At 37.7% G+C, this 24572-nt stretch overlaps 1 protein-coding gene and 1 long non-coding RNA gene across 5 annotated transcripts; one reads left to right on the forward strand and one right to left on the reverse strand.

The window, feature by feature from the left end:
- Positions 1-886: 886 nt before the first annotated feature.
- Positions 887-24232, reverse strand: LOC108001471 (RNA-binding protein 24-like). 4 transcript variants are annotated; one of them, XM_062080522.1, is made up of 6 exons: positions 23765-24232; positions 19846-20264; positions 18660-18786; positions 16790-16850; positions 5418-5635; positions 887-3433 (listed from the first exon to the last, which is right to left on the reverse strand). In XM_062080522.1, exons 2-6 carry the CDS (start codon positions 20116-20118, stop codon positions 3270-3272), a joined length of 843 nt encoding a protein of 280 aa, XP_061936506.1. In that variant the 5' UTR covers positions 20119-20264; positions 23765-24232; the 3' UTR covers positions 887-3269. The 4 variants fall into 4 exon arrangements, with proteins under 4 accessions (XP_061936506.1, XP_061936505.1, XP_061936507.1 ...); XM_062080521.1 differs by having other exon boundaries at positions 5265-5635; XM_062080523.1 differs by lacking the exon at positions 23765-24232 and adding an exon at positions 20451-20539.
- LOC133666793 (uncharacterized) lies at positions 3322-15867 on the forward strand. Its single transcript, XR_009831454.1, has 2 exons — positions 3322-3459; positions 13689-15867. It is a non-coding gene; the product is annotated as an uncharacterized LOC133666793 (long non-coding RNA).
- Positions 24233-24572: the final 340 nt, after the last annotated feature.

Consider the following 24572-nt stretch of genomic DNA (forward strand, 5'->3'; position numbering starts at 1 on the left):
GGTTTTCCCTTTGCTCGTTTTTTGCAGACCGCCGCGATGCTCGGCGTCCAATTCCGCAAGGCCATTAAGATTATCTTTAGCCACGAAAAACGACAAGATCGAGTTCCATTGGAACTACCAATTCACTCGTCTCGGTTGTCGGGGGAAAGAAAATTTGTCATAAAATAAATGATAGAAGATAAAAGAATTCGTAACGAATTCGATCCTTATCAATTTTCATTTCTCTTTTTTTCCTGAAGAGCTAAAAAGCAAAATAAATTTAAAAAGAGGATACAATTAAATGATACGAACATAATTTTCTGAAAATTAAGATTTTATTTTATTTTTTTTTTTTTTTTTATTGATTTCTCAATAATCAATGTTCGTGTTTTGTCTCTCGCAGAATTTTTTTAGGTTATGTGCGAAAGCAACAGACAACAATAGTCGCGATCTATCATAAGATCAAGACGCATTCGCTTTTCTTTTCTTTTTAGAGACAATATAATTCATTTTCGATTTCATTTCGTTAACCTATCAATGGGGTGTATATAATATTAATATTAAAGATAACAGACGATATATTACAACCGTTAATCCTAAGAGTATAGGATATTCGAAAGGATCATTGTCACCCGTGTCGAAAATACGCATTTCTCACGGTTTATTCCGCAAAAATATTCGCTTTTTTTTTATCGCGACAAAGGATTTTCTTCCGCTTCGTAATAAATTCGACTGATCACGTATTCCTTTCGTTTTATCGTTAAGTACATGAACAAAAATAATCGATAATGACAATATTATCAATAATTAATAATAATAATAATAATATAATAATAATATAATAATAATAAAATAATAAAATAATAATAATAATAATAATAATAATAATAATAATAAAATAATATCATGTATCAATAGTATTAATTTATTTTCCTATTATCTTAATCGAACGATTACGTAATAATTAATATCTAACACTAAGCCTTCCTAATAGCAATTGTTTTGCTAACTTTTTACAAGACTTTTGGTTTCCATCTCCGTTTCCTTCTCATTCGTATATTAAGTTTCTACTTAAAATTCTAACGAACCGAGTTGACCTCATCTACAAGGCCTCGAAGGGTTTAGGACTAGACAGCCTCATTCATCATAGCCTGATCTTCCGTCTCCCTTCTTTCTTTCTAGTTTCATCTCTTTTCAGTTTCAGTGTAACATCATCGTCTCGCCTCCTTTTTTTAGTTTCACCCCTGTATACGCGTTAGCGAAATAGTTTCGCGCTAACGAATCACTGACTAGTTTTTAACCGTTAAAATTATTCGGTCATGCTAATTAAGGCACCTGATCACTTTAAGATTGGACGAACGAATTCTTTGCATCGTGCAATTCTCTTCTTACGTTGCTATATGTGTACATTAAAATTAATTAGTGAGGAAAATGATCCGTATTTAGAATAAAATTAACAACGTGTAGCAATTGTATTGGAACTTTTCGTTGGAGAAAGATAAAATTATAGGTTATGAAATACTACTCGCTATGCAATGATAAATATATCGTCAAAATTACGAATGAAATAGTATTTTTAGTAATTATAAATTGATCACTATATCTACCATTTACTTATTTACAAGTTTTAACGATTTTCATATATATATCAAGAAACAACTATTATAGTTTTTCATCAACAAAATTTTGGTGCTTTTACAAAAATCTTTTTAAATATTATTACGAGCTTCAAATTTCTTTTGATTATCGATTCGTTCGTCCGTTGGTCCTCAGTGTTCATTTAAATAACATCTATAAATCATACAAAAAAGGCATCATCCTTAAGACACTTGGTGATTTCGCTGACACGCGATTCTAAGGCAACGTCGGTTTGTAATCGTAACGCATCGCGTTATTTACAATATCGTGATATATTTTCAAAAAATTATTCAAGCAATTAAAAGATATATTCAAATAAAAAATCAAATCCACGAAACTAAAAATATTTTCTCAAAGTTCTTTTTTCTTTCGTTACATTGAATAAATTAGAAGTCAAAGAAATTAAGAAATCTATTACAATAATAAAAAAAATAAAAGAATTTTTAAATAAATTACATTTTTCGCGATAAAATTCTTATCAAAATAAGTAAAAAAGCATTTTTCTATTTAATAAATTATCGATTATTTTAAAGCTTCGTGGAAATTTTATCTTTGAATTATTAACATACGTGTCAACTGTAGAAAGAACATTTCTTATATGTAAAATGGAAAACGTATATCTCGGCGAATTGAATCTAACAAGCTATACACTTAAATTTAAAAAATAGTCTTCGACCAATATTCAGAAATGATATCTGTAAAAGCATCAAAACTAAGTTTCAATATTCTGTAAAAAAAAAAAAAAAAAAAAAAAAAATTGCAATGATAATAACGATCTATGAAAAACATTAAAAATTATTCGTCGGTACTGGAAGAGATACATTATTCCATCTTCCAATATAATCAACAATTATTCTCTCGTAAAAATACAAATATTTTAAACAATATCAATTCTGAATACGGATCAGTCTTTCGATTCCACCTAATGTAGCGAATAATTCACTTCGTTCGAACGTATCTTAAATGATACATTAAAAATTTCATCGTTTATTAATCATGCGCGATCGATGCATAAGTAAATGTACAAAGAATCCGACGTTTTCTAAATCGTTCTATTGAAAGCCTCTATTGCCCATCGTGCTCCATCGGTTATAAATAATCGTAAACGCTAACGACAATTATTTTACGTATTCGTCATGTATACTTCGAAGATATATTGGCCGAGCGTGCCAAGTTTGGCCCTATAAAGGAGAACGTGGAAAGGAAGAATTAAAGTGGGGAAGATTAAAGGTTAAGTTAGGTTAAGAAACGATCGAACCATCGATCCTGAGTGACGTGGGGCCGCATCCAACGAAGCTTCCTCGTTTTCTCTGTCTCTCGGTCGGTACGTCGTTTCCAAAATTAACTCGTGAGAACTGGCGTTGAGCTGGCTACAGCTACGAAAACGTTTGAAACAATGGCTTCTTCTCTCGTGCGGAATAGAATCGCGCCGAATAGTAACCCTGCCCCCTCTCGGAGAAAGGAAGAAGCTTTGGAAAAGAAGTGGATCGACGCGAAGAGACAGGCGAAGACTAAACACGTATATATACGGCGGCGAGGATTAAGTTTTGCGTGTTCTTTTCTTTCTTTTTCCTTTTTTTTTTTTTCCTTTTAACGCCGGCGGAACAATTGGAGCGCACCGAACCTCCACCTCGCGGCAATTCATTCAACTTCTATTGCAATCTTGCTTCCTGAGGCGTCGTTTGATACGGTAGTCCTGGGAAGGCTGCGCCCGCCGCTGTTGCAGCTGCAGCCGCTGCTGCTGGTAATCCTGCCGCTGCACCTGGTAGCGTTGCATACGTGTATGGTGTCACGTAACTCGCTGCCGCTGCATTCGCTGTAAAAAGAAAGAAAAGAAAAAAGGTAAACCGCTTTCTAAGCTTCTGTGTATTTTGTCGATCTTAGAGCGGATAATCCTTTGAAGAATACGAAATGAATTGCGAATAATATTGTGCAGAAAGAGAGTCAAAAGTAAGTTAGAATCGCGTATCTATATCGACGTTGAATAGATCTTTTTTTTCTTCTTCTTTTCTGTAAACTGACTTTTGACTCGGATTACATGTGAAAATTTTTGAATGTTTTTTTTTCTTCTTCTTTTTCGAGTATTTGACAAAGCATTTTTAATTTTTACCCTTGTCAACAGATTTATATTTCTTTGCCAAGACACTATATGATAAAAGCTTACTGACTACTCTGTCATCCATTTGTGACATTTTTCCCACCACCACCGTAGACAGCACATCAGAGCATCAACAAAATTTGCATGTCGATCGTGTTGAATGCGAAGCCAGCGTAAGCATGCAATATTGCATTTCCATTTTTTTGTGTGTGTGTCTGTTATACAGAGAGCAGAACATTCCAGCGCAAATTAACTTTTATTCAAGCAATTCTCATGTGATCATACTCCTGAGAACGGTACGAATAGCATAAAAGTAATTGCAGATAATATTGAAAATAATGAAAAAAAAAGAAGGAAAAAAATGTTCAGCTGATGTATAAATTTTGGAATGAAGATTGTAGAAAGTTCTCCTGTTAAATGCAAAATCTATTGCTTTTTGATAAACTGCGTGACCAAAATAAAACTACGAAACATACGCTAACGTGAAGAAGCGATAGTGAAATAAGTAGGAAAGTATTCTCAGCAAGATTCCCATTACTTTGTGCTACGAAAAAAATATCAATTTCTTTTAAGATTCGTGTTAAAATTCGTTCTCAGTGAAGAAGTAAATAGATAAAATAAAATAAAATAAAATCGCAATAAACGAAAATACGTGAAAAGCTTTGAAAAAGAATTTCACGATAAAAAATAAATAAATAAATAAATAAATAAATTTAACAAAAATTATCGAAACGTGCAATCTTTCATATATTGTTAATCTTTGCTAATACTACCTTGTTACGCAAACTTTATCAAATGTATTCTAGCTTCCATGAAACATGCAATCCTCTAACAAGTTAAAAAAACATTGAAATTGAAAACTATCAATATCGACGCACATGCGTTCAAAATGATTACGTAATATTTTACCTTCAAAGTTACATCTTAAAATGAGATAGAACAATCGTACAAATCGTCAGATCAATTTTAAATCCGAAATTTTTAAAAAAGAGTGTGAAAAAAATGTACATTGAAAAAGAAAAAAAAAAATATCCAACAGGAAAAAAGCTTTACATATTCCTTTCACGAATAAGCTAGACAATAATTAATTTGTTGGGAATCTTGCAGAGATTCCTCGTTGAAGTACAACTACTTCACTATTTCAAAAAAAAAAAACAAAAAAAAAGTATAACTTCTTCTTCCTCTTCCTTTCTCACTCTCATTTACACCTAATGATGGGACCAAGTATTTCCACAAGTATTTCTTGCATTCAACACAGATTCAAGAAAAACTCTCTGTAAACAACTACATCCCTTTTCTATTCCTCTTTTATAACTTTACCTCTTCGCATTGCCTAAAAACACAACAACAACGAACAAAACAAAATTATCTGGAATTTGATTTAAATACAAAAAGATAAAGGAGCAGCACGCATCAGAACTTGATCCCATCACCCTCACACATCCCACCGCGTCCACCCTGTCCCTCTCTGTTTCGACGCATTCGGTTTCCTCTCTTTCTTTCTTTTCTTTTCTTTTCTTTTCTCTTTTTCTTTCGAATAAATTTCTACCGTTGCTACGTAGCACGGACGGCAGAAATGGCGGCAGGAGAGCTTTCTCCAATCGTTGGTGTGCCAGCACCGCAGGGCTGCTGCCGTTGTGCTGCTGGTGGTGGTGTATCAGCCCGTTGCTGTCCTTGCTCTGGACACTTTTCAAACACATACCAGCAGCGGCTGCGCTGGTATAAGGATAGGCCTCGGCGAAATTGTACGACGTCCCCGGATAAGTGGCGGCCGCCGCGGCAACGTTCTGATACTCGTAGAACTGCGACGCCGCAGCCATGGCCGCCGCGTGGGTCAACTGCGTGGCCGGAAGCGGTACCAAACCACCTGGCGCGGCAGCCGCCAGGTATGGTGACTGGTACACGTAACCTGGTGGCACCCTGAAACCAAAATCGTGATACCGGTTAGCCGCGTAACGTCACGCGCGCCACCTTCCCGCTATATAACGTAACGACTATGCCACTCGTACATCTAATATACGAAGAGTGTATATTACTCGTTGGACGATCATGGTGGATTAATAATCATCGGACGATCAACGATTATAACAAAATATATATATTTATATGTATATGTTTCTCTTCTTTTCTTTTCTAGAGAAGTAAGAGCAGGAAAAACGTGACGCGCGAGCGACGGTTAACACGAGGCACTGGTGGCGGCGCCAGTGTCGCGTCTCAGGTGGCCATATTGTTAATCCACCATGATCGATTGTCCCTATGGATAATCACACTGCCGTTCGAGGCGACCCGTGGTCCATCGAGTTTCCTCGAGTTAATCGATCTTGTAATCTCCGTTTTCGAGGAGATGATGATGATGATAGTAATAAGAGTAACAATGATAAAGGAGAGAAGTGTTGCCGATGGACAACCGGAAGCTCGAACTTTTCTCTTCCTGTGCGGTTATTAAGAGAATGTGGAGGGGGAAAGGAGGGGGGATTTTAACTAGCGTGTATACAGAGTGTAGCAGAAGTGGGATGTCTTCGCGCGAGCGATCCCCTCCCCACGTGTGCTGCGTGTGCAGAGGAGTGAGTCAAAGCGCGAGTAATGCAACCCTTTCCACCACTCCCCCTCAATTAAGATAAACGGTTTATTGGAAAAGCGTTTGCCCCTAACTTTCTCGAATATAGATAACGACACGATCGGGCTAATGAGCTCGGACATACTATACGCGTGCCCTATATTTCTTTCTTCTAAAGAAAGTGTGTCTTTCCTTTTTCTTTGAAGTTTTTTTTTTTTAGATTAAGTTTTCAGGAAAGATATAGAGAGATTAAAATAAGATAGATTTTTGTTTTTTTTATTAAACAAATTGTCAAGGAAAAATTTGTAAAAATTTAAGTTGTATTATTTGTACTTCGAAAAAAAAAAAGTCTTTCGTCTTCGACAGATATACGTATTTTCCAACGTGAGAAAAATGAATGATATTCCTTTATTAAAAAAAAAAAAAAAAAAACACGTGTGGCTGAATTAGTAATCAATTCTGTGTTATTTGAAACTGTACTTTGATATAACATTCGATAACCGTGAATCTGAGAGTATTATCCGCGTTCTATGCCGTCATACGAATGCTACTTTTACGTGTACCATTGCAATGATATATCAAACGATAATAAACGTCGAGTAATAAATGTGTGTGTGTGTGTGTGTGTATGGCTCGTGTTCGTGTAAAGAAATTATTCGATGCGAGAAAAAGGACAAAAGGGAGGGGGGAGAAGGAGACAGGTGGACGGGAAGCGAACGCGTTATGAAAATGGTGACAGAGTGTGGTATCACTAAGGCGTGACGTTAAAGAAAGAAAAGAGAAAAAAAAAAAAAAAAAAAAAAAAAAAAAATGCGCAACAAATCCAATGAAAAGAGAAAAAAAAATAGGAAAAAAGAAAAGAAAAGAAAAAGAAAAGAAAAAGAAAAAAGAAAAATCCTCAATGTGTCGGCAAAACAACAACAAACCAACGACAAACGTGTGTAATAGTCAGGTCATTTCCACGAATGATAATGATACTTTTCGATACTTCACGGCACACGATTAACCTAACACCAACGTTAGTACATAATTTACTCTAATAAAATTCACAAAAGAAAAAAGAAAAGTGAATAATACAGTTCCAATACAGTGGCAGTGCCTCTGTCTCTATCTCTTTTCCCCTCTTTTTCTTTCTTTCTTTTTTCAACGCACAATACCGGATCGTCGCGCGCCCGTTAAAAAAACTTCGCCGCCCCGACTCGATTCTCGCTTCAACCAGTTCTCCAATTTATCGCGAAAAGGATCGCGTTTCCTTCATGGGTCGACGACGCTCGTCAAACTCGATCATCGACCAAATTTTTTTAATATATATGTATATATATACATATATACACGATGACTTGGCGATCTCGTTTGCAAAAATTAATTCTTGTTGAACTAATAATAATACAAAATAGTAATTTTTTTTTTTTACAAGAAACACTGTAACTCGCGAATCGCGTTTCCAAAGGACATACAGACACAGGAGACAGCCCTGAACTTTTTAACGGATCGATAATGGCTAGTGTCCAGTCCACGAGGGAAATCAATATGTTGCTCCTGTGGCTTCGAAACGATAGTTCGCCTCGTCGAATTAGTGCAGCGCATAGATTAACGAAAACGATACAAGGAAAAAAACGCGCTCCCTTTTAATTCTATCCTATCCTTCTCGATTTCTCTGCGCGAAAAATTTAATTTACGCTTTTGTTCGACGAGATAAAAGTCGATAAAAAAATTCTGATTCATCAAATATCGGAAATAAATATTCGGAAACTCGAATTTTAATTTCGCGATAATTATATATATATATATATATATACGTAATACGCGAGGTGGACACGTGAGAGGAACACGCATCACCTGCTACCACGCTCTTTCGATCGTGTCGAAGAGATTAGTATATATCGGCGATCCTCGTAAAAATATTACGCTTTGCCTGTTACCAGATGGCGGCCAGATGCTTTCTCGGGAGGAAGGGGAAGAGGAGGGGGGATACTCGTGCACCCAATTTCTCGATTCTGACAATTTCCCTCTAGCGAGAAACTCTGCGCCAAGTTTACGGAAATTAATAGGTTATTTGGGATGCGCGTTTGCACTGCCCCTCCGATATCTCTGAATATTTCCGTCAAGAAATCGTCAACAAAATATTCACTTGATTTGTGAATTGTGAGAATGATGAATGAAAATATTTAAGTAACATCATTGAATGCCATTCTTAATGCAAATGTGAGAAAATAAATTCGCTTGTCCATCAGAGTTTTGAATTTTTTTTTTTTTTTTTTTTTGACAGATGGTTATCGTTCAACTATTTTAAAATTCGTTTAAATTATATTGATTATTACGCTCGTATAAAAATTCTCGATCTACTTATCATCGTTGAAAAAACGATTTTTCAAATTCCTTCCAATTTTTTTTTTTCTTTTCTCTCTTCTACATTCTCCATCGCAAAATATATCAAAGTCACGTAAACGAGTAGACGATATAAATTGCGCGAGTTCCATTCCAGACCTTGGGCGATTAAATAAATTCATGAAATCTTATCTATTCTTCGATGATCATTGTTATCGTTTATTATTAAAATTCGTATATTCTCGACAATAAAAATTCTCGATCTACGTATTATTTTTAGGAAACGATTTTTCAAATTCCTTCCATTTTTCTCTCTCTCTCTTTTATATTCTCCGTCACAAAATATATCCAACTCACGTAAATTCACTAAATCCCTTTATCTTTTGACGCTCGTTATTATTATCGTTTACTATTAAAATTCGTTTAAACTGTATTAATATATACAAAAATACTCGATCTATTCTCTCATCCTCGAGAAAAAGCGATTTTTCAAAATTCCTCCCACTTTTTCTCTCTCTCTCCCTCTCTTTTATATTCTCCATCAGAAAATACATCAGAGTCACGTAAACTGGTAGACCAGATATAAATTGCGCGAGTTGCATTCCAAAGACCTTGGAAACGACTAAATAAATTCACGAAATCGCCTCCCCTCCCCCTCCCTTATCTGCACTTGGACGATCATTTTTTCCCCCCTTTTCTCTTCCATTCCACCATTTTCTATTCCAATTTATCTTGCCGACGCATCTTCGCCGCGGACTGTGCATTATGGATGGCTCGCGTGTCCTCAACCCCGCTTTTTCCACCCTGCGTGGTGTTTTTTCGCCCCTGCCCCCCCTCCAACCCCGCCAGGCGCCCAATCTTCGATCACCCGCGAATCATTGGAAGATTAAATATCCTCCAAAACGAAAAATGGTCGAAAAATTCGCGGACTGGAAGGGGGAAAAAATCGAAGAGAACTTATCGACCCGACGATATTCGCTCGTGCGTTAAACAATTTAATTAGCAAACAGGGGTGGAAGAAAAATTACGATGAATTTTTTATACAGTTTTACTCGCTTATCTATCTAATTAAAATATCTTGAGGAGTCGGGCTGTCGAGATGTATCGGCGATGATTAATCGATCACGGAGTTTATTTCGAACCGTAAATTTCCAAAGGGACGACACGTTGAAAACTCCTTCTTTTTTTTTTCTCAAACCGACCCCGTGGATAATTCCCACCATCGATCCAATCCATGAATGGGATAATTTTCGGCGGGAAGAATCGTGGTTTTAGTTATGGTGGCAACAAATTTGCCCAAGAGAAAATTGCAAAGGATTATTATTCGCGAAAGCAATTACGATGCTTTGTGCAATTATAATGCTTCTCGTTTTCGAGGGATCTGGAATTTTCGATTTCGCATCCAAGTTCGTGGAGGGGAAAAGGGGGGCAAGGAGAAGGAAAAGCGGAGAGGGAAGGAAGGGGGGTCGCGGCTGCATTGTCCTTTCGTGACTGAGTGCGTCTAAGTGACCACCCTCGATTTCCGACGCAAAGTGGCCGCGTACAAAGCGATTAGGATCTCCTCGCTGCGCCAAGTGACGCGTGGACGGACTTGATAGCCTCCTCTCTTTTCATTCCCTCGCACGTAGGTTCTTGGGTAGGATGAAGAAGGAGGGGGAATCCTCGACGTGGAAGAAGATTGAGATTATTGAAAATTGATTATTGAAAATTATCTGTATACGAAGGGAAATTTTTCAACAGAGCCTCTTCAGTTTAATTCGATTTAATTCGTGGAAGAATCGTATCGATGAAAGGAGGTGGGAAAATTTTTGGAGTCAGTCTTTTTTGCTTCGTTGCTTTTTCGTTTAATCGGAATAATTGGAAGAAATTGAAAATTTTTGAAAAATCGTTGTAATTCGAAATTGGAGTTGAAAATTGCTATGATACATATTCGTTGGAGGGTTGTAAGGTGAATAATTTTTGAAAAATTACTATGATTTGAAGAAAAAATTGAAAATTTCTATGATTCGTATTCGTTGGAGGGTTGCAACGTGGAAAACCATTGCAATTCGAAGAAAAAATGGAAAATTGCCATGATTCATATTCATTGGAGGATTGTAAGGATTCTAAGGATTCTAAGGGTGAAGAATTAAAAAACCATGATTAGAAGAAAAAATTGAAAATTTCCATGATTCATATTTGTTGGAGAGTCGCAACGTGGAAAACCATTGCAATTCGAAGAAGAAATTGAAAATTTCTATGATTCATATTCATTAGAGAATTGTAAGGATTCTAAGGATTCTAAGGGTGAACAATTTTTAAAAAACCACTATGATTAGAAGAAAAAATTGAAAATTTCCATGATTTATATTCATTGGAGGATTGTAAGGTGAACAATTTTTGAAAAACTACTATGATTAGAAGAAAAAATTGAAAATTTCCATGATTCATATTCGTCAGAGGGTTGCAACGTAGAAAGTAAAAATTTGAAGAAAAAATTGAAAATTTCCATGATTCATATTCGTCAGAGGATTGCAACGTAGAAAATAAAAATTTAAAGAAAAAATTGAAAATTTCCATGATTCATATTCATTGGAGGATTGTAAGGATTCTAAGGGTTCTAAGGGTGAACAATTTTTGAAAAATGATTAGAAAAAAATATTAAAAATTACCATGATTTGTATTCGTTGGAGGGTTGCAACGTGGAAAGGCATTGCAATTCGAAGAAGAAATTGAAAATTTCCATGATTCATATTCGTTGGAGGGTTGCAACGTGGAAAACAAAAATTCGAAGAAGAAATTGAAAATTGCCATGGTTCATATTCGTCAGAGGGTTGCAACGTGGAAAACCATTGCAATTCAAAGAAGAAATTGAAAATTGCCATGATTCATATTCTTCGGAAGCTTGTAACGTGGAAAATTTTTGAAAAATCACCGATTCGAGGAAGAAATTAAAAATTGCCATGATTCATATTCATTGGAAGATTGCAACGTGGAAAACCATTATAATTCGAAGAAGAAATTGAAAATTGCCATGATTCGTATTCGTCAGAGGGTTGCAACGTGGAAAACCATTGCAATTCAAAGAAGAAATTGAAAATTGCCATGATTCATATTCTTCGGAAGCTTGTAACGTGGAAAATTTTTGAAAAATCACCGATTCGAGGAAGAAATTAAAAATTGCCATGATTCATATTCATTGGAAGATTGCAACGTGGAAAACCATTGCAATTCGAACAAAAAATTGAAAATTGCCATGATTCGTATTCGTTGGAGGGTTGCAACGTGGAAAACCATTATAATTCGAAATAAAAATGGAAAATTGCTATGATTCATATTCATTGGAAGATTGTAAGGATTCTAAGGATTCTAAGGGTGAACAATTTTTAAAAAACCACTATGATTCATATTGGAGGGTTGTAAGGTGAACAATTTTTGAAAAACCACTAAGATTAGAAGAAATTAAAAATTGCCATGATTCATATTCGTTGGAAGGTTGCAACGTGGAAAACATAATACGAAGAAGAAATTAAAAATTGCCATGATTCATATTCATTGGAAAGTTGCAACGTGGAAAACCATTGCAATTCGAACAAAAAATTGAAAATTCCCATGATTCATATTCATCGGAAGGTTGCAACGTGGAAAACAAAAATTCGAACAAAAAATAGAAAATTACGTATTCATCTCAGTTGGAAAATTCCTGAAAACCCATAATCCACTTTCTCCTCTCGCGACCCTCTATTAAAGAAAAATTAAGATGCCCCAGCGGGTCGAAGATTATTAACAATTTACATCCCTTCGACCTCGAAACAGCATTTCCACGTTCCCTTCCCTTAACTCCAATTCTCTCAACTCCTGGTGAAAAGTGGCGCGACGAACCCGAAGAAAGAAAACGCGTTTTGCAGAGAACCCACCCTCTCGGAACCACCATTGGCCTGTTCCGCTTCCCAAGGATTGGCAGATCATCCCATTGGATTATCCACGGCGCCGGCGCTCGCAACGTTTCGCACACTGCGCATTCACTGTCCGCTCACGTATTACCCGACGCACGCGTACATCATCCGCGACCAACGTTCACACGCGCACACTAGCGAAAACTGGCCGATTAAACGGCTGTTTTTCCCTCGACTCACGCGCGCACACACACACGCGCATCTCGTTTCGACCGTTTCTCATCGACGCGACGCGCGACGCGAACACGAACCGCGTAAAAAGAAAGAGAAAATTACGACGCGACCACCTGGCACACGTGCCCCGCCACGTTTTTCACGCGCGTGTGTGGATTCGGGCTCGCGACCACGCGCTCGTCGACCGGCTTTCTCTATTTCTTCTTTTTTTATGAATTATTCTGGAACGGGAAATTAATTCGGACGAGCGTGACAATTTATTCACAACGGTTTTCGTTTTATATATAATACGCGGTCGAGAAAAAATAGAAATTTATCTCTTGGAACGTTATTATCTATCGAGGATATTATTCGTAGCCCCGTTTCTCCAAGATATCGGGGTAATAAACCGCGTTTCGTCGAACACTGGGAATAACTCGAAATACAATATATATATATATATATATGGTTGGAGAGGGCTCGTTTTTCTCGATTACTTGGAATATTTGATTTTAAGATATTGTAACAATGTTTGCCTCCCGTGAAATGCTATTGGTCCGGACATTGGAGTGACAGCGACAGGTGGACAGAGGAGGCATCGACAATGAAAATAGAAACAGACATTCTCCACGCATTCGGCCGCCGCGAAACCTCTTTTCTAATGCCAATATTTCAACCGCGCTCGAGCTATAACTGCCCGATGAACATGTTAACGATCGAGCAATATAAACAATACACATATTATAAATTCCACTTTAATAACCATCGTGTTCTTTTCACTTTCGTGTTTAATATTGAAAAAAAAATTTACTTTTACTTTACCAAACTTTCTCGAGTCGTGATTACTCGAGTCTGATTATCGTTATTATTACGCTTGGAAGAATGTTAACGATTATTCGTCGAGAGAATTGGCTCTGATTAATTAAATAGGGAGAAAAGGAGGACGGGGAAGGGGGAGTGGTTTTTCGGTGCAAGTTTAAAGACTACGTTCCCCTCGTAGGAAGCAACGGTGGAATATCGTGATGCTGAAACATGGAAGCTGACACGGGGGACAGGTGGATCTAAATAAAGATTGGAGCAGCGCCAGAATCTTCAAGATGGCCGAACCGAGAGATGCAAGGCGTGTCGTCGTCGTCGTCGTCGTCGTCGTCGTCATCGTCGAGCACGATTTCTTGAAAACTTACGACACACCACGAATTCACCCAAGCAACGAGAAAAGTCCTTCCGGTGTTGGATTTCACCTTTCCACCTACGCGTACGCTGATTTGAGGACACGCACGAGTTTATGCGATTCCGATTCGTCGATTGAAAATTTTTCTCTTTCATCGCGGATTCTCGTCTTCGGGACGAAGAAAAAGAAAGTCGGGGGGCGGGCCAGCAGCTTTTTGAAACAGCGAACAGAAACGTATCGATTCCGTCCCTCTTCGACTCCCCTATTATTAAATACAGTGATACAGACGGTGCACACCGATTGTTATATTATTAAAGAAAAAAAAAAAAAAAGGAGAAAAAAAAAACCATGTACAACACCAAAAAAATACAACACCAATAGCGACACCAAGTGTAGTGTAAGCCTTCACCACACACACAAGGTTATTATTAATTGTATTATAATTATGGTTAGCCTGTACACTCCGTCGAATCTTCGTCGAATTTATCCGAACAAAAAGGATTCGCGTTAGTAAGAGAGAGAGAGAAAAAAATTACTTCTCTAAAATCAGAATTAACCTATATATATATATATATATATATATATATATATATATATATATATATATATATTCTTACCGATACAAGAACGAATTTATTTTATTTTGTTCGTTTCTTTCTCTCTCTCTCTTTTTCTCTCTCGCTCGCTCTCGCTCTCGCTCTCTCTCTCTCTCTCTCTCCCTCTCTTTTCCGTGGTAACGATTTCCACGTTTCGATAACCGTTCGATATCTCGACGAATTTCTACGCTGCGGCTAAGAAATCTGACTGGGCCAAACCGAGTGTACCGCGATAAAATCGATTGGCACGATGAAAAATTAATGAAACGTTGCCGTGTTTCGCGGCGGTGCGGGTCGATTTCCGGTGAAAAATACGGGAGATCCACACCGGTTCGGAGAAATCGACCGTATTCGTTCATAATTCAACGAAATTCTGTTGCACACGGTTAATCTCCTCTCCATATTTCTCTTTCTTTCCTTCCTTCCTTCCTTCTTCCTCTCTTTCTTCTTTCTCCCTCCCTTTCCTCTTATCTGCTCTCCTCCCCTTCCTCTTCCCCTCCCCCTCCCCGCCGCCCTGTTTATTTTCGAATAATCGGATAAATAATTCACGCGAGCGCCTCCGCGCGAGTTTCCCGCGAACTAATATTTCGAGGGATTCAGCGCGATTCGCGAAGAATTTCGCGAGCTGTGTAGTAGCGAATAAATGTTATCGATGAATCTTTACCTTGCGTTTTACCGTGAACGCGCAAACGTTACACCGGAATTACGGATTCGACAAAAGTGAAACGAATGAACGAGACGAACGGAAAGGAATTAACGCGCGAAAATTAATCGAAAAGGGGGAAGGATATTCGATATACGGAATATACATACGATACGACACGAGAGTGAACAGATGCTATGAAAAAAAAAGAAAAAAGAAAAAAAAAGAAAAAGTAGTCTATCCATGGAAACTATCCGCGTGTGTATCTTGTATATTCGCCGATGTGTGCGTGGCTATCGATGATGATAGATTTTGCAACGTTTTAACGGCAAGTTATATTAGCTGAACAACGTAGGCCACGTTGTCTCGAAGTTACTACCACGTTCGCTAGATTATTAAACGTTGTAAACTAATGATCGAAAGACAAAATTATCCCTAAATTGGAAGATGATAATCACGCGCGTGATTATTCCTTTTTTTTTTTAATTAATATTAATATTAATTAATTATTATGATTAAAGAAAAAGAGTGTAAAAGAGTGTAAAGACCAAAAAAGTCAAAACCAGTAAACAAACAAATCTCTCAGCAACCGCAAATCAATTATCATATCACTTCACGTCAACCTCATCAATAAAGAAGAAACAAAAAAAACACAACCAAAAAAATACTAGTAATAGGTACTAGAAGAAGAGGCCGATCCTCGGAAGTCGACATTTTGACAGTTTTTGTAGAAATAATATATCGTGGGTACTCATGGCTTCTGATTGTACGTGTGCCGCGTACGTGTGTTCTTTCTTTCTTTCTTTCTTTCTTTCTTTCTCTCTCCCTCCCTCACACTTTCATCGATTGCAAATATTTTCTCTGCCCCTTCCTTTTTTTTCTCTCTCTGTTTCACTTTTTCTCGTACACGCATGTGTGTGTGTATATATATATATATATACATATACATATAGATTTTTTTTTACTTTTCGTTTCAGGTCTCTCTGACTTTTTTTTCCCGTCTATCCATATTTGTCTCTCTTTTTTTTTTGTTATCTTTCTAATATATTTGCGCTCCTTAGAACGGCCCATGGCGCTCTCAAGGATCTCGAAAAGGGAATTTCTCGGCTTGCTCCCTTACGCGCGTGTGTGTGTCAGGATGCTGAAACGTTATATATAGTCTGCCTTTAACAAAATATTCACAAAATAAATGAAACTGGAAACACCGTCAACACCGAGTACCTTCTCTTTTTTTTTTTATTTTTATTTTTTTCAATCTTTCGAATCTTTTTAATTTTTCGCTTCCCTATAAATGAAATCGTTCTCTCCGCCCTCCTTCTACAATAAAATCGGTGCGAAAAATAAAAAAAAAATTATTCTCCCCCTTAAGTTTAAAATTACTAAATGTCAAAAATGTGTATTAAATATTATGATATAAGAAGAAAAAAAAATAAAGAATACGTGAACTACAACTAACTATTCAAAAACGATCGTTGGTGCATAGTCTTGTAATATCTCGGCTTTATTATTTTAGGCACGATGAAATTTTAAAAATTCAATTTTTTCGATCGTCAAGAAAATTGTCTAGCTAAGCAGAGGGGGCTCTTTCCTCTTCGCTATTATATACGTTCTTTTTTTTTTTTTTTTCGAATGCAACTCTTTAATAAACAACTACTCTTGGACAAAAATCACATCAACGTGTGTAGACTCACCCATATTGGCCGGGAAGAACAGCGGGGTATCCAGCTCGAATGCCAGCAGCGAACGGGAATGCTGAAATCATAAACAAGTACGGAGTTAATCCTATTTAAGTTTCTAATGGCCAGCCCTGAACTCGAGCCATCTCCCCCTCCACCCTCGTGTAAATCGAACATCCTGCTCTTTCTTAAATATATCGCTCTATCCTCTCCTTTTTATCCTCCACGTACATACACGGAACGAAATATTTCTTCGCGAAGAAGAAAAAAAACGTATATGTGTATATATATATATATATATATATATGTATACACGCAGTGTTCGTTTTCCTCAAAGGATGGATAGAGAAAGAGAAAGAGAGAGAGGAGGGAGGGAAAGAGAGAGAGATAGAAAAAATCGTTAAGAATCGTTAACCGACTCGAACTTGAACTTGCTCGTTACAATGAGAGAGAGAGTGTATAAAGTGTAACACGATTTGCATACGCTCGTACTTTGGTAATGACGTGCTTTCTATCGCGGGGAATAGGAATACGACGCGTAAATGTATTCGAAATGAAGCGTGCATCGGTTCGTGGCAACACGAAAATCAAGAACATTAGACGCGAAAGCATTCCAAATAAATCGAGGAAACGAGGAAATTTCATTGAAATTTTTCCCAATCTTTACAAATTAAACGGCGTGAAGGAAATATTCGATTTGGGGGGAGGGGAGGAAAGAATCGGAAGAGGAGGAGGAGAGGGGAAACAAATAACGTTCGTAAACAACGTTTGACGCAAATTCGTCGGCGTCAGCGAATAAATTAAGATGCGAGAAATATACGATTATGAAAGGGGGGAGGGAGGGAAAGAAATTTTTTTTTTTCAAAGTGCATCGTGCGTGCATCGATGCTCTCTCTCACTTTCCTTCCCTTTACTCTTTCACGCGTATTATCGGGAATGGAAGAGATAGTTTTCTTAATAAGTATCGTCGGGCCAATTTCAGGCTCGAGAATTGAGTTTCGCGCGTTGAAAAGAGGAAAGAGGGGGAAGACGAAGACGGCGCACACACGCTCGGGTTAAGGCAATTTTAGACTTAGGTGCCGAAGCGCCAAGCAATGTTGGCCCCGAGCCATCGCGAGAGTTCAAGAAAGTGATCCCGGGAAAGGGGAGAGGAAGGGGAGGAGAGGCACGGGTCCTCGATTTGCAGAAACGGCGCTACACGCGAATAAAGGCCTGCCTGCCTGCCTGCCGTCTTTTGCCCTTTCATCGGTGTTCCAAATCTTCGGATTCGGAGCGCGGCGAAATTTAAATAGTTGCGCAAATCGAATCGTGATCCGATCTCTTCTAATTTTTTCTTTTTTTTTTTTTCCATCTTTCAAAGCTAAAATTCATAAAGGAATGAATTTTTCCAAATTGTAACACTTCTCTCGTCAAGATCAGGCTTAGCTTTGATAATAAGTTTCGCAGTTGGACCATCTTCGCGTATATCATGTAGAATTATAACCGCGCGTCACAAGAGAGGATATATATTATCCGTGACGAATGGGATACGCTGATTTGGCTGTGTTTCAACGGCGTAAAACCCGCGACAATGATGCGCAAAAATCGGTCGAAAGTTTAGAAATGACCATTCGCCTCGGAAATTAATCGATCTCTCGAAATAACATTTTTGGAATCGAGTCAATTTCGATAAATATTCGGATCGAAAGGAATCGATATTAGAATCGTCAAAAATGAGGAAGGGGAGGGGGGAAGAAAGGAAACACAAAAGTAAAAGCACCCCAAGCAAAAAAAAAAAAAAAATCATCGAATCTGTCTACCTAATACAAAAAAAAAAAAAGAATTCGCAACAATTCATTCGATAAGCGTTTCTAGCAAACTATCGTGGTTGAGCTTACGAACTTACTCGCTTGCAGATTACCCCTGGGCTTTGCTCCAAGAATCGCCAAGTTGACGTTTGCTTTGCGGCCGTCGATTATGGGGTTCGGGTCTTTGCACGCCCTCTCCGCCGCTGGCCTGTCTCCCATGATCACCTGCGTACAAATCCGATCGATTATTTATTCGTTTAATCCTTCTTCCGCCTCGTCTCGATCTTCGTCTCTCCCTCTCTCTCTCTCTCCCTCTGCGCGCTCTCGTGATCGCGCTCGTACGAAAGAACAATGTACTTTTCAATTTTACACGGATAAGATTTACGAGCTTGCACAAAGAGAATTTTTTTTTTTCTTTTCTTTTCGTGAAAATTCGATAATTCCTTGATCTGGAAATGGATATTATCATCTCGATATATATATCTAAGATGAATTTTGTTAGCGTAGTTAACAACGGATAATGTTCCGAATTTTGTTCAAAACTTCCGGCGGAAGGCTTCGATTCCCTTATGACGTGCAATGTTTTAATTTATCTTTACCTCTAGTTTTTGTTTATGACTTTAAAAATATTTACTTTACTCGAATAATAATCGATAATAATAACCGATCTGCAACTAGAGGTTTATAATCGGTTTTATTTATTTATTTTTTTTTTTCTTTTGCGACGAATAATTCGACGAGAATTTCGTTGCGATGTAAATAAGGACGTTGACACGCGCGCGTATTTTGCATATTATCCTTTGCATAAGTCGCGTACGTGTGATAAAAAAGGAAACTGATAATCAAGTATTATATATATATATGTTTTTAAAGGGAAAAAAAAGAACATCACCATCTACCGGAAGTTTTAAGGAAACAGTCGAGTCCTTTTGAATATAAGTGAACGGACTGGTTACATTATCCCAACGAATTATCTTTGCACGTTCAACGCACGCGTGTTTTAACGTAAATTATTAAGAGCAACGGTTGAGAAAACCAGTTCTCAACAGGAAAATTTCTGACAAATTTTTATCATCCCTTATTCCAAACTCTGTGCCGTTAAAAATTACACGTGTACAACAACACAATACAAATAAATAAACTACTCATTCGAAGCTATCTCTCAAACTCAACAAAGCGAGCTCTCACAGCAACACGACTATCAATCAACGAAAAAAAAAAAACTAATCAGCAAAAGGTAAATAAATAAATAAAAAATGAAAATTTAATAATCGTGATACTTACGAAACCGTAACCTCTACTTTTGCCGGTCTGCCTGTCGGTAATGACCACTGCCTCCTCGATGTCCCCATACACGTTGAAATGTTCCCTGAGACTCTTGTCGGTGGTGTGATACGGTAAACCGCCGACGAAAAGTTTCGTCCAAGTGGTGTCCTTTTGTTGAGGCGTGGTGCCTGCCAAGGCACCAAGGCCCGAAACCAACTCGTCCGGCCCTGGCGCCCCAACGGCGCCCACCGCGCCTACGGCACTGAGACCAGCAGCACCGGGCATCAACATCCTCCAAATTTTGGCGAGATCACCGCCGGACGGGAGGACGACCTGCTCAATTTTGACACCTTTCTCTGGTACTTTGGTCAACGGTTAATCACGTCACAGGCTTACCACCATTTAGACAAAAATGATGATTCTCGATACAGGGTTATCTGCAATCGATAATTTCGCTCGTGTTTTCAATGGTGTCGTGGTTCGATTAATTTACTTAAAGTGTGCACGAGTGTAACAGGATGTGTAAAATCGTAGGAAAAGACGAAATATTCGTCGTTACGATAGGAGCGAGGGGAGAGGAAAAGGTACGCGTTTAGAATTTAATACCCTATTGTACGACCCACCGACGAATCGCGTCGCTTCGCACGGTCTTCGTAAAATGCGCAACAAACATACGCGCACGGCCACGTGCAGATCCGCGTCCACGAGAAAAAAGTTTCGCTCGTAGGTATCCTACTAGGCGCGACGGTAAGAAAGAAAGACAAAAATAAACCGTTTCTCCCTCTCCCGTTACTCCAAGTACTGTTCCGTACCCCTCGATTCCCTTGAATCGATGACTCCTTCGTGCATACGTATATACATACATACATCATACATATATATATATATATATATAAAGGGAACAGATAAAAATTCCCTTTCTGTCCGGACCCCTGTGCAAACCGGGAAAAACCGGCAAGCCGGGGAACGAGAACAGAACAGGCAACCAACCGCTGGTGCGAATACACTGTGCCGAAAGAAGAAGGAAAGATAGCACGAGAAGGAAGAAGAAGAAGAAGAAGAAAAGGGCAGCAGAGAAGGGACCCTGACCTCCATTCAAGTCTCGGTAACGGACTGAAAAGGGAGCCAGTTTTACTTCTTGCGAGGATCGAAACTGCCTGCCAGAACCTAGGTATAGTAGGGTAGTATTTTTCGTGGGCCTCTGCTTTCGTGTTTCTGCAATGCTGCAGGTAAAAAGAGAGAGAGAGAGAAGGTTACAGAAGGGTCCTCCCGTTTTTTCCCTTCTTTCCTCCTTTCCATCTTTCTCACACTCATATTGTGCACAGGCCCTGCAAAATGGGCCCTACGTTCTTTTCCTATTCCTCCTCCCCGCTCTGGAACCCCCCCACCCCACCTGCCACTACCACTACCAGCACCGCACTACCGTGACAGTGCACCGCTTCGCCCGAACGAGGCCCTTTCCTCGTCTCCTTCTCTCTCTCTCTCTCTATCTCTCTCTCTCTTACACACTCACACGCATACACACTGTTTCTGTCCGATCCCCCAAAACGACGGCAGCTGCTGCAGAAAACCGGTGCAGCACGCCGTATAATCATATTGTTGTATTGCCATCGGGCTCCTCCTCCACCACCATCGTTCCTCTCTCTCTCTCTTTCTCTCTCTTTCTCCCCTAATTCCCTCATCCTAGAGAACCAAACGCAACTACTACTACACTCGGGACGTTCGGTCGAGCATAAAAGGCCGCTTTTCTGAATTCAGCTACCGTGGAAGCAACGACCGTATTACGTATATAGTTGATAAATACACTATGCTTTCTGCGATTACCACGTTTTTCTTTTTTCTCTCCTAAAGTCGAACGTGTGTCGAATGTCTCGAGACCAATTGTGAGAATCTTTTTTGCATTGTTATGGCTAAAGATAATTTATTTTTTCAGCCGAAATTAATTAATGTGTAAATAGAGCATAAATTTTTTTTTGCAAAATAATTTGCCTGTGTATTTCGTTTTATTTTATTTTTTTTTTTGTTACGATGTTGTAATTACTAAGTCTTTTGCACTACTTTTATAAAAAAAAAAAAATAACAAATGATCTCGTTTGAAGAGAAGACATACTGGATATGGAATATCCGAGCCGCATTCAAAATTAGAAAGTTATTTAAAACGGGAACGTTTGTGCATTTGGTTCAGTGCACAAGAATCTTCACACAGACTCGAATAGAACGATTCTTAAAAGTTAAATTTGCAATTCGTGATTTCTATATGAATCGCTTGATATGTATCAAATAAAAAAGAGAATGCGCTTGCTGGATATATTTGAAAGCTGCAGACAACATTATAAATATATATATTTTTCGCAAACTTTCCTTTTAATAGAAATCATGATGGCATTTTACTGCGCATCGAAAAAAAAAAATAGTTGTAACCTTTCGGGTAATATCATCACGAACAGAATGACAATTATGTAGTATGTCTCATAAATCAACTGAAAATCGTGTCACGCGTAAATAAGTTCAATTTTTATAACGCTAGACTTTTAATTAATAATTATTATTCTTTTTCCAAAGGAAATATGTAAGGAAGATTTCAACTTAATGATATAATTTAAATTAAAAACGAAAAAAAAAAACTCTTTTGATTAAAATAAAATACATTAAAATAACGTATAAATGAAAATTGAAAAGAAATAAATTCCATCATTTAAAATTATATATGAAAAATTTTTGAATCGCAAATATCGAGAAAATTTCGTAGATAAATTATAGAAATTTAATAAGATGAAGAAAAATTTTCGCTATAGAATCGTGTTTCGATCATGGCGCAAACACTTGCGTATTCGACACTGGCCGATTGCCACGCGCTCGACGAAACACACTAAAATATCTTCTCGGCCAAAGTCGCAAAGGCCAGAGATTTAGAAAACACGAGACGATGCCTGGTTTTGCTCATAGACCGTGAAAAATGATTTTTTAGAAAAAGAAACTTTTTTAAACACGCATCAAACAATATCATCGTTTATCAATTGATCAAATTTCTCTTGCAACGCGAAATTACTGAACGAAATCTCATCAATGTGCAAAATTAGAAATAACGTTGAATTATTTACATCTCGTAACGGAGCACTTGTTGAAACATAATTGACAATGATTGACACTCCTGAAAAATGTATAAGCTTCTAATACTCGGAATCATGCAAATTTAATTGCTACTATTCTTGAAATAATATGTTCATCGAGAAAGAAACGAAAAAAAAATGAAGAAAAAGAATAGTACATAGTTTCCTGCTCGTTTACGCCAGACGACTGTAATCACCTGCACAAGTTTCCAGGCCTTCTGTTAAAGAGAAATCGTCGGAGCCGACGTCGAGGTTTATTAATAAACGTTGTGGTACACGTGCCCGTCGTCGTGTACCCCCTTTGTCGCGACGAAACCGCTGCAACGGGGGTGAAAGAGGAGCGACAGGAGGAGAATAAGCAGATCGTTTTACGAACACGCAAGATGGCCTCGTCGAAATATTTGGCCATCGAATAAATAATATTTTCTGGAACATATTTTATAATCCTTTGCCACATTTTGTATACTTCGTTAAAATGACATTATAATAAAAAAATATCTAACATATATATCGCAAAGATCGATCTACATTCCTTAAAACACTATATAATATATATATATATGTATGTATAAGACAACCTTTTATATACAACAATTGTTAGGAAAAAATAAGTAAACAATAACGAATAAACAATTGCGTCATAATATTTGCAAAAAGACATTGAATCGTAATTGTGCAATGTAATGCGAACTTAGTGACTACCTAATTATATCTCATCGAAGCGCTAGAATATCGAATATATTAGAACGAACGATTAGGTAATAAAAAAAAATATTCGTAAAATAGTTGGTAATATACGAAAGGAAAATAGAATTTCTAATACGCACCTCTAATTTTTCGAAGCACTGTCCTCTTCCTATGCACTGAACTTGTTTTTTTAATCCCAAACACACCAATAGAAGAGATTCACACCAACAATATGGATATCCTTCTAACAGTGAAAATAATCTATTGACGACGAAACCGAAATTATAAAATTTAACGGTTGCACACGTTCAACAGTCGTTCGCGTTACGAAGAAATTTTATTCATTAATACTAGATTGAAGTAGATATTCCCTGAGATCTGATACGATTTACGAACGATAATTATTAACGCGAGCACTGTTGATGACACGTACGTGGTAACGGACGGTGTCCTTTACAATTGGCGATATTTTCATACGCGCACACATCCGACACGAACGAAGGCCCACGTGCGAGTACCGAACTGCCTTTAAGTTTGCGGTTACCGTGCTGCGCGCCAGTTCGCCGGGTTCTTCGACGATTTCTCTTTTCATTGGTCTACTCGACTCCCCACTATTCCATTATACCAGTAGCGTAGCGTAACGACGACCGAACGAGACACGGATGAGATGCAAAAAGTAGGATCGACTAGTGACGACGTGTTGACAAATCTTTCGTCATTTTACCTCGCGGATTTTAAATATTGATTTATTTTTTTAGATTATCTCCAAATAAAATAAAAGATCTTATTTATCTACCTTCGAATGATCATATATATATATATATATATGTAATATAGTATTTATATTCTTTCTTTTTGTTTCTATAAAAAAGAAAAGGAATAAAGTAAGGTAATATTCATTTTCATTATTAGTAATTATTCATTTATCGTAAGATGTAACGTTAATAA

The sequence above is a fragment of the Apis cerana genome, linkage group LG10, assembly GCF_029169275.1.
Source record: "Apis cerana isolate GH-2021 linkage group LG10, AcerK_1.0, whole genome shotgun sequence".
Taxonomy (NCBI): Eukaryota; Metazoa; Arthropoda; class Insecta; order Hymenoptera; family Apidae; genus Apis; species Apis cerana.

Excerpts from the sequence above, each read along its gene's own strand:
- LOC108001471 (XM_062080520.1), bottom strand. The coding sequence starts at position 20,118 with ATGTTGATGCCCGGTGCTGCTGGTCTCAGTGCCGTAGGCGCGGTGGGC. Across the intron at positions 16,851-18,659 it reads CAGGGGTAATCTGCAAGCGA|CATTCCCGTTCGCTGCTGGC; the intron begins GTAAGTTCGTAA and ends TTATGATTTCAG. Across the intron at positions 5,636-16,789 it reads GTTCTTCCCGGCCAATATGG|GGTGCCACCAGGTTACGTGT; the intron begins GTGAGTCTACAC and ends TTTTGGTTTCAG.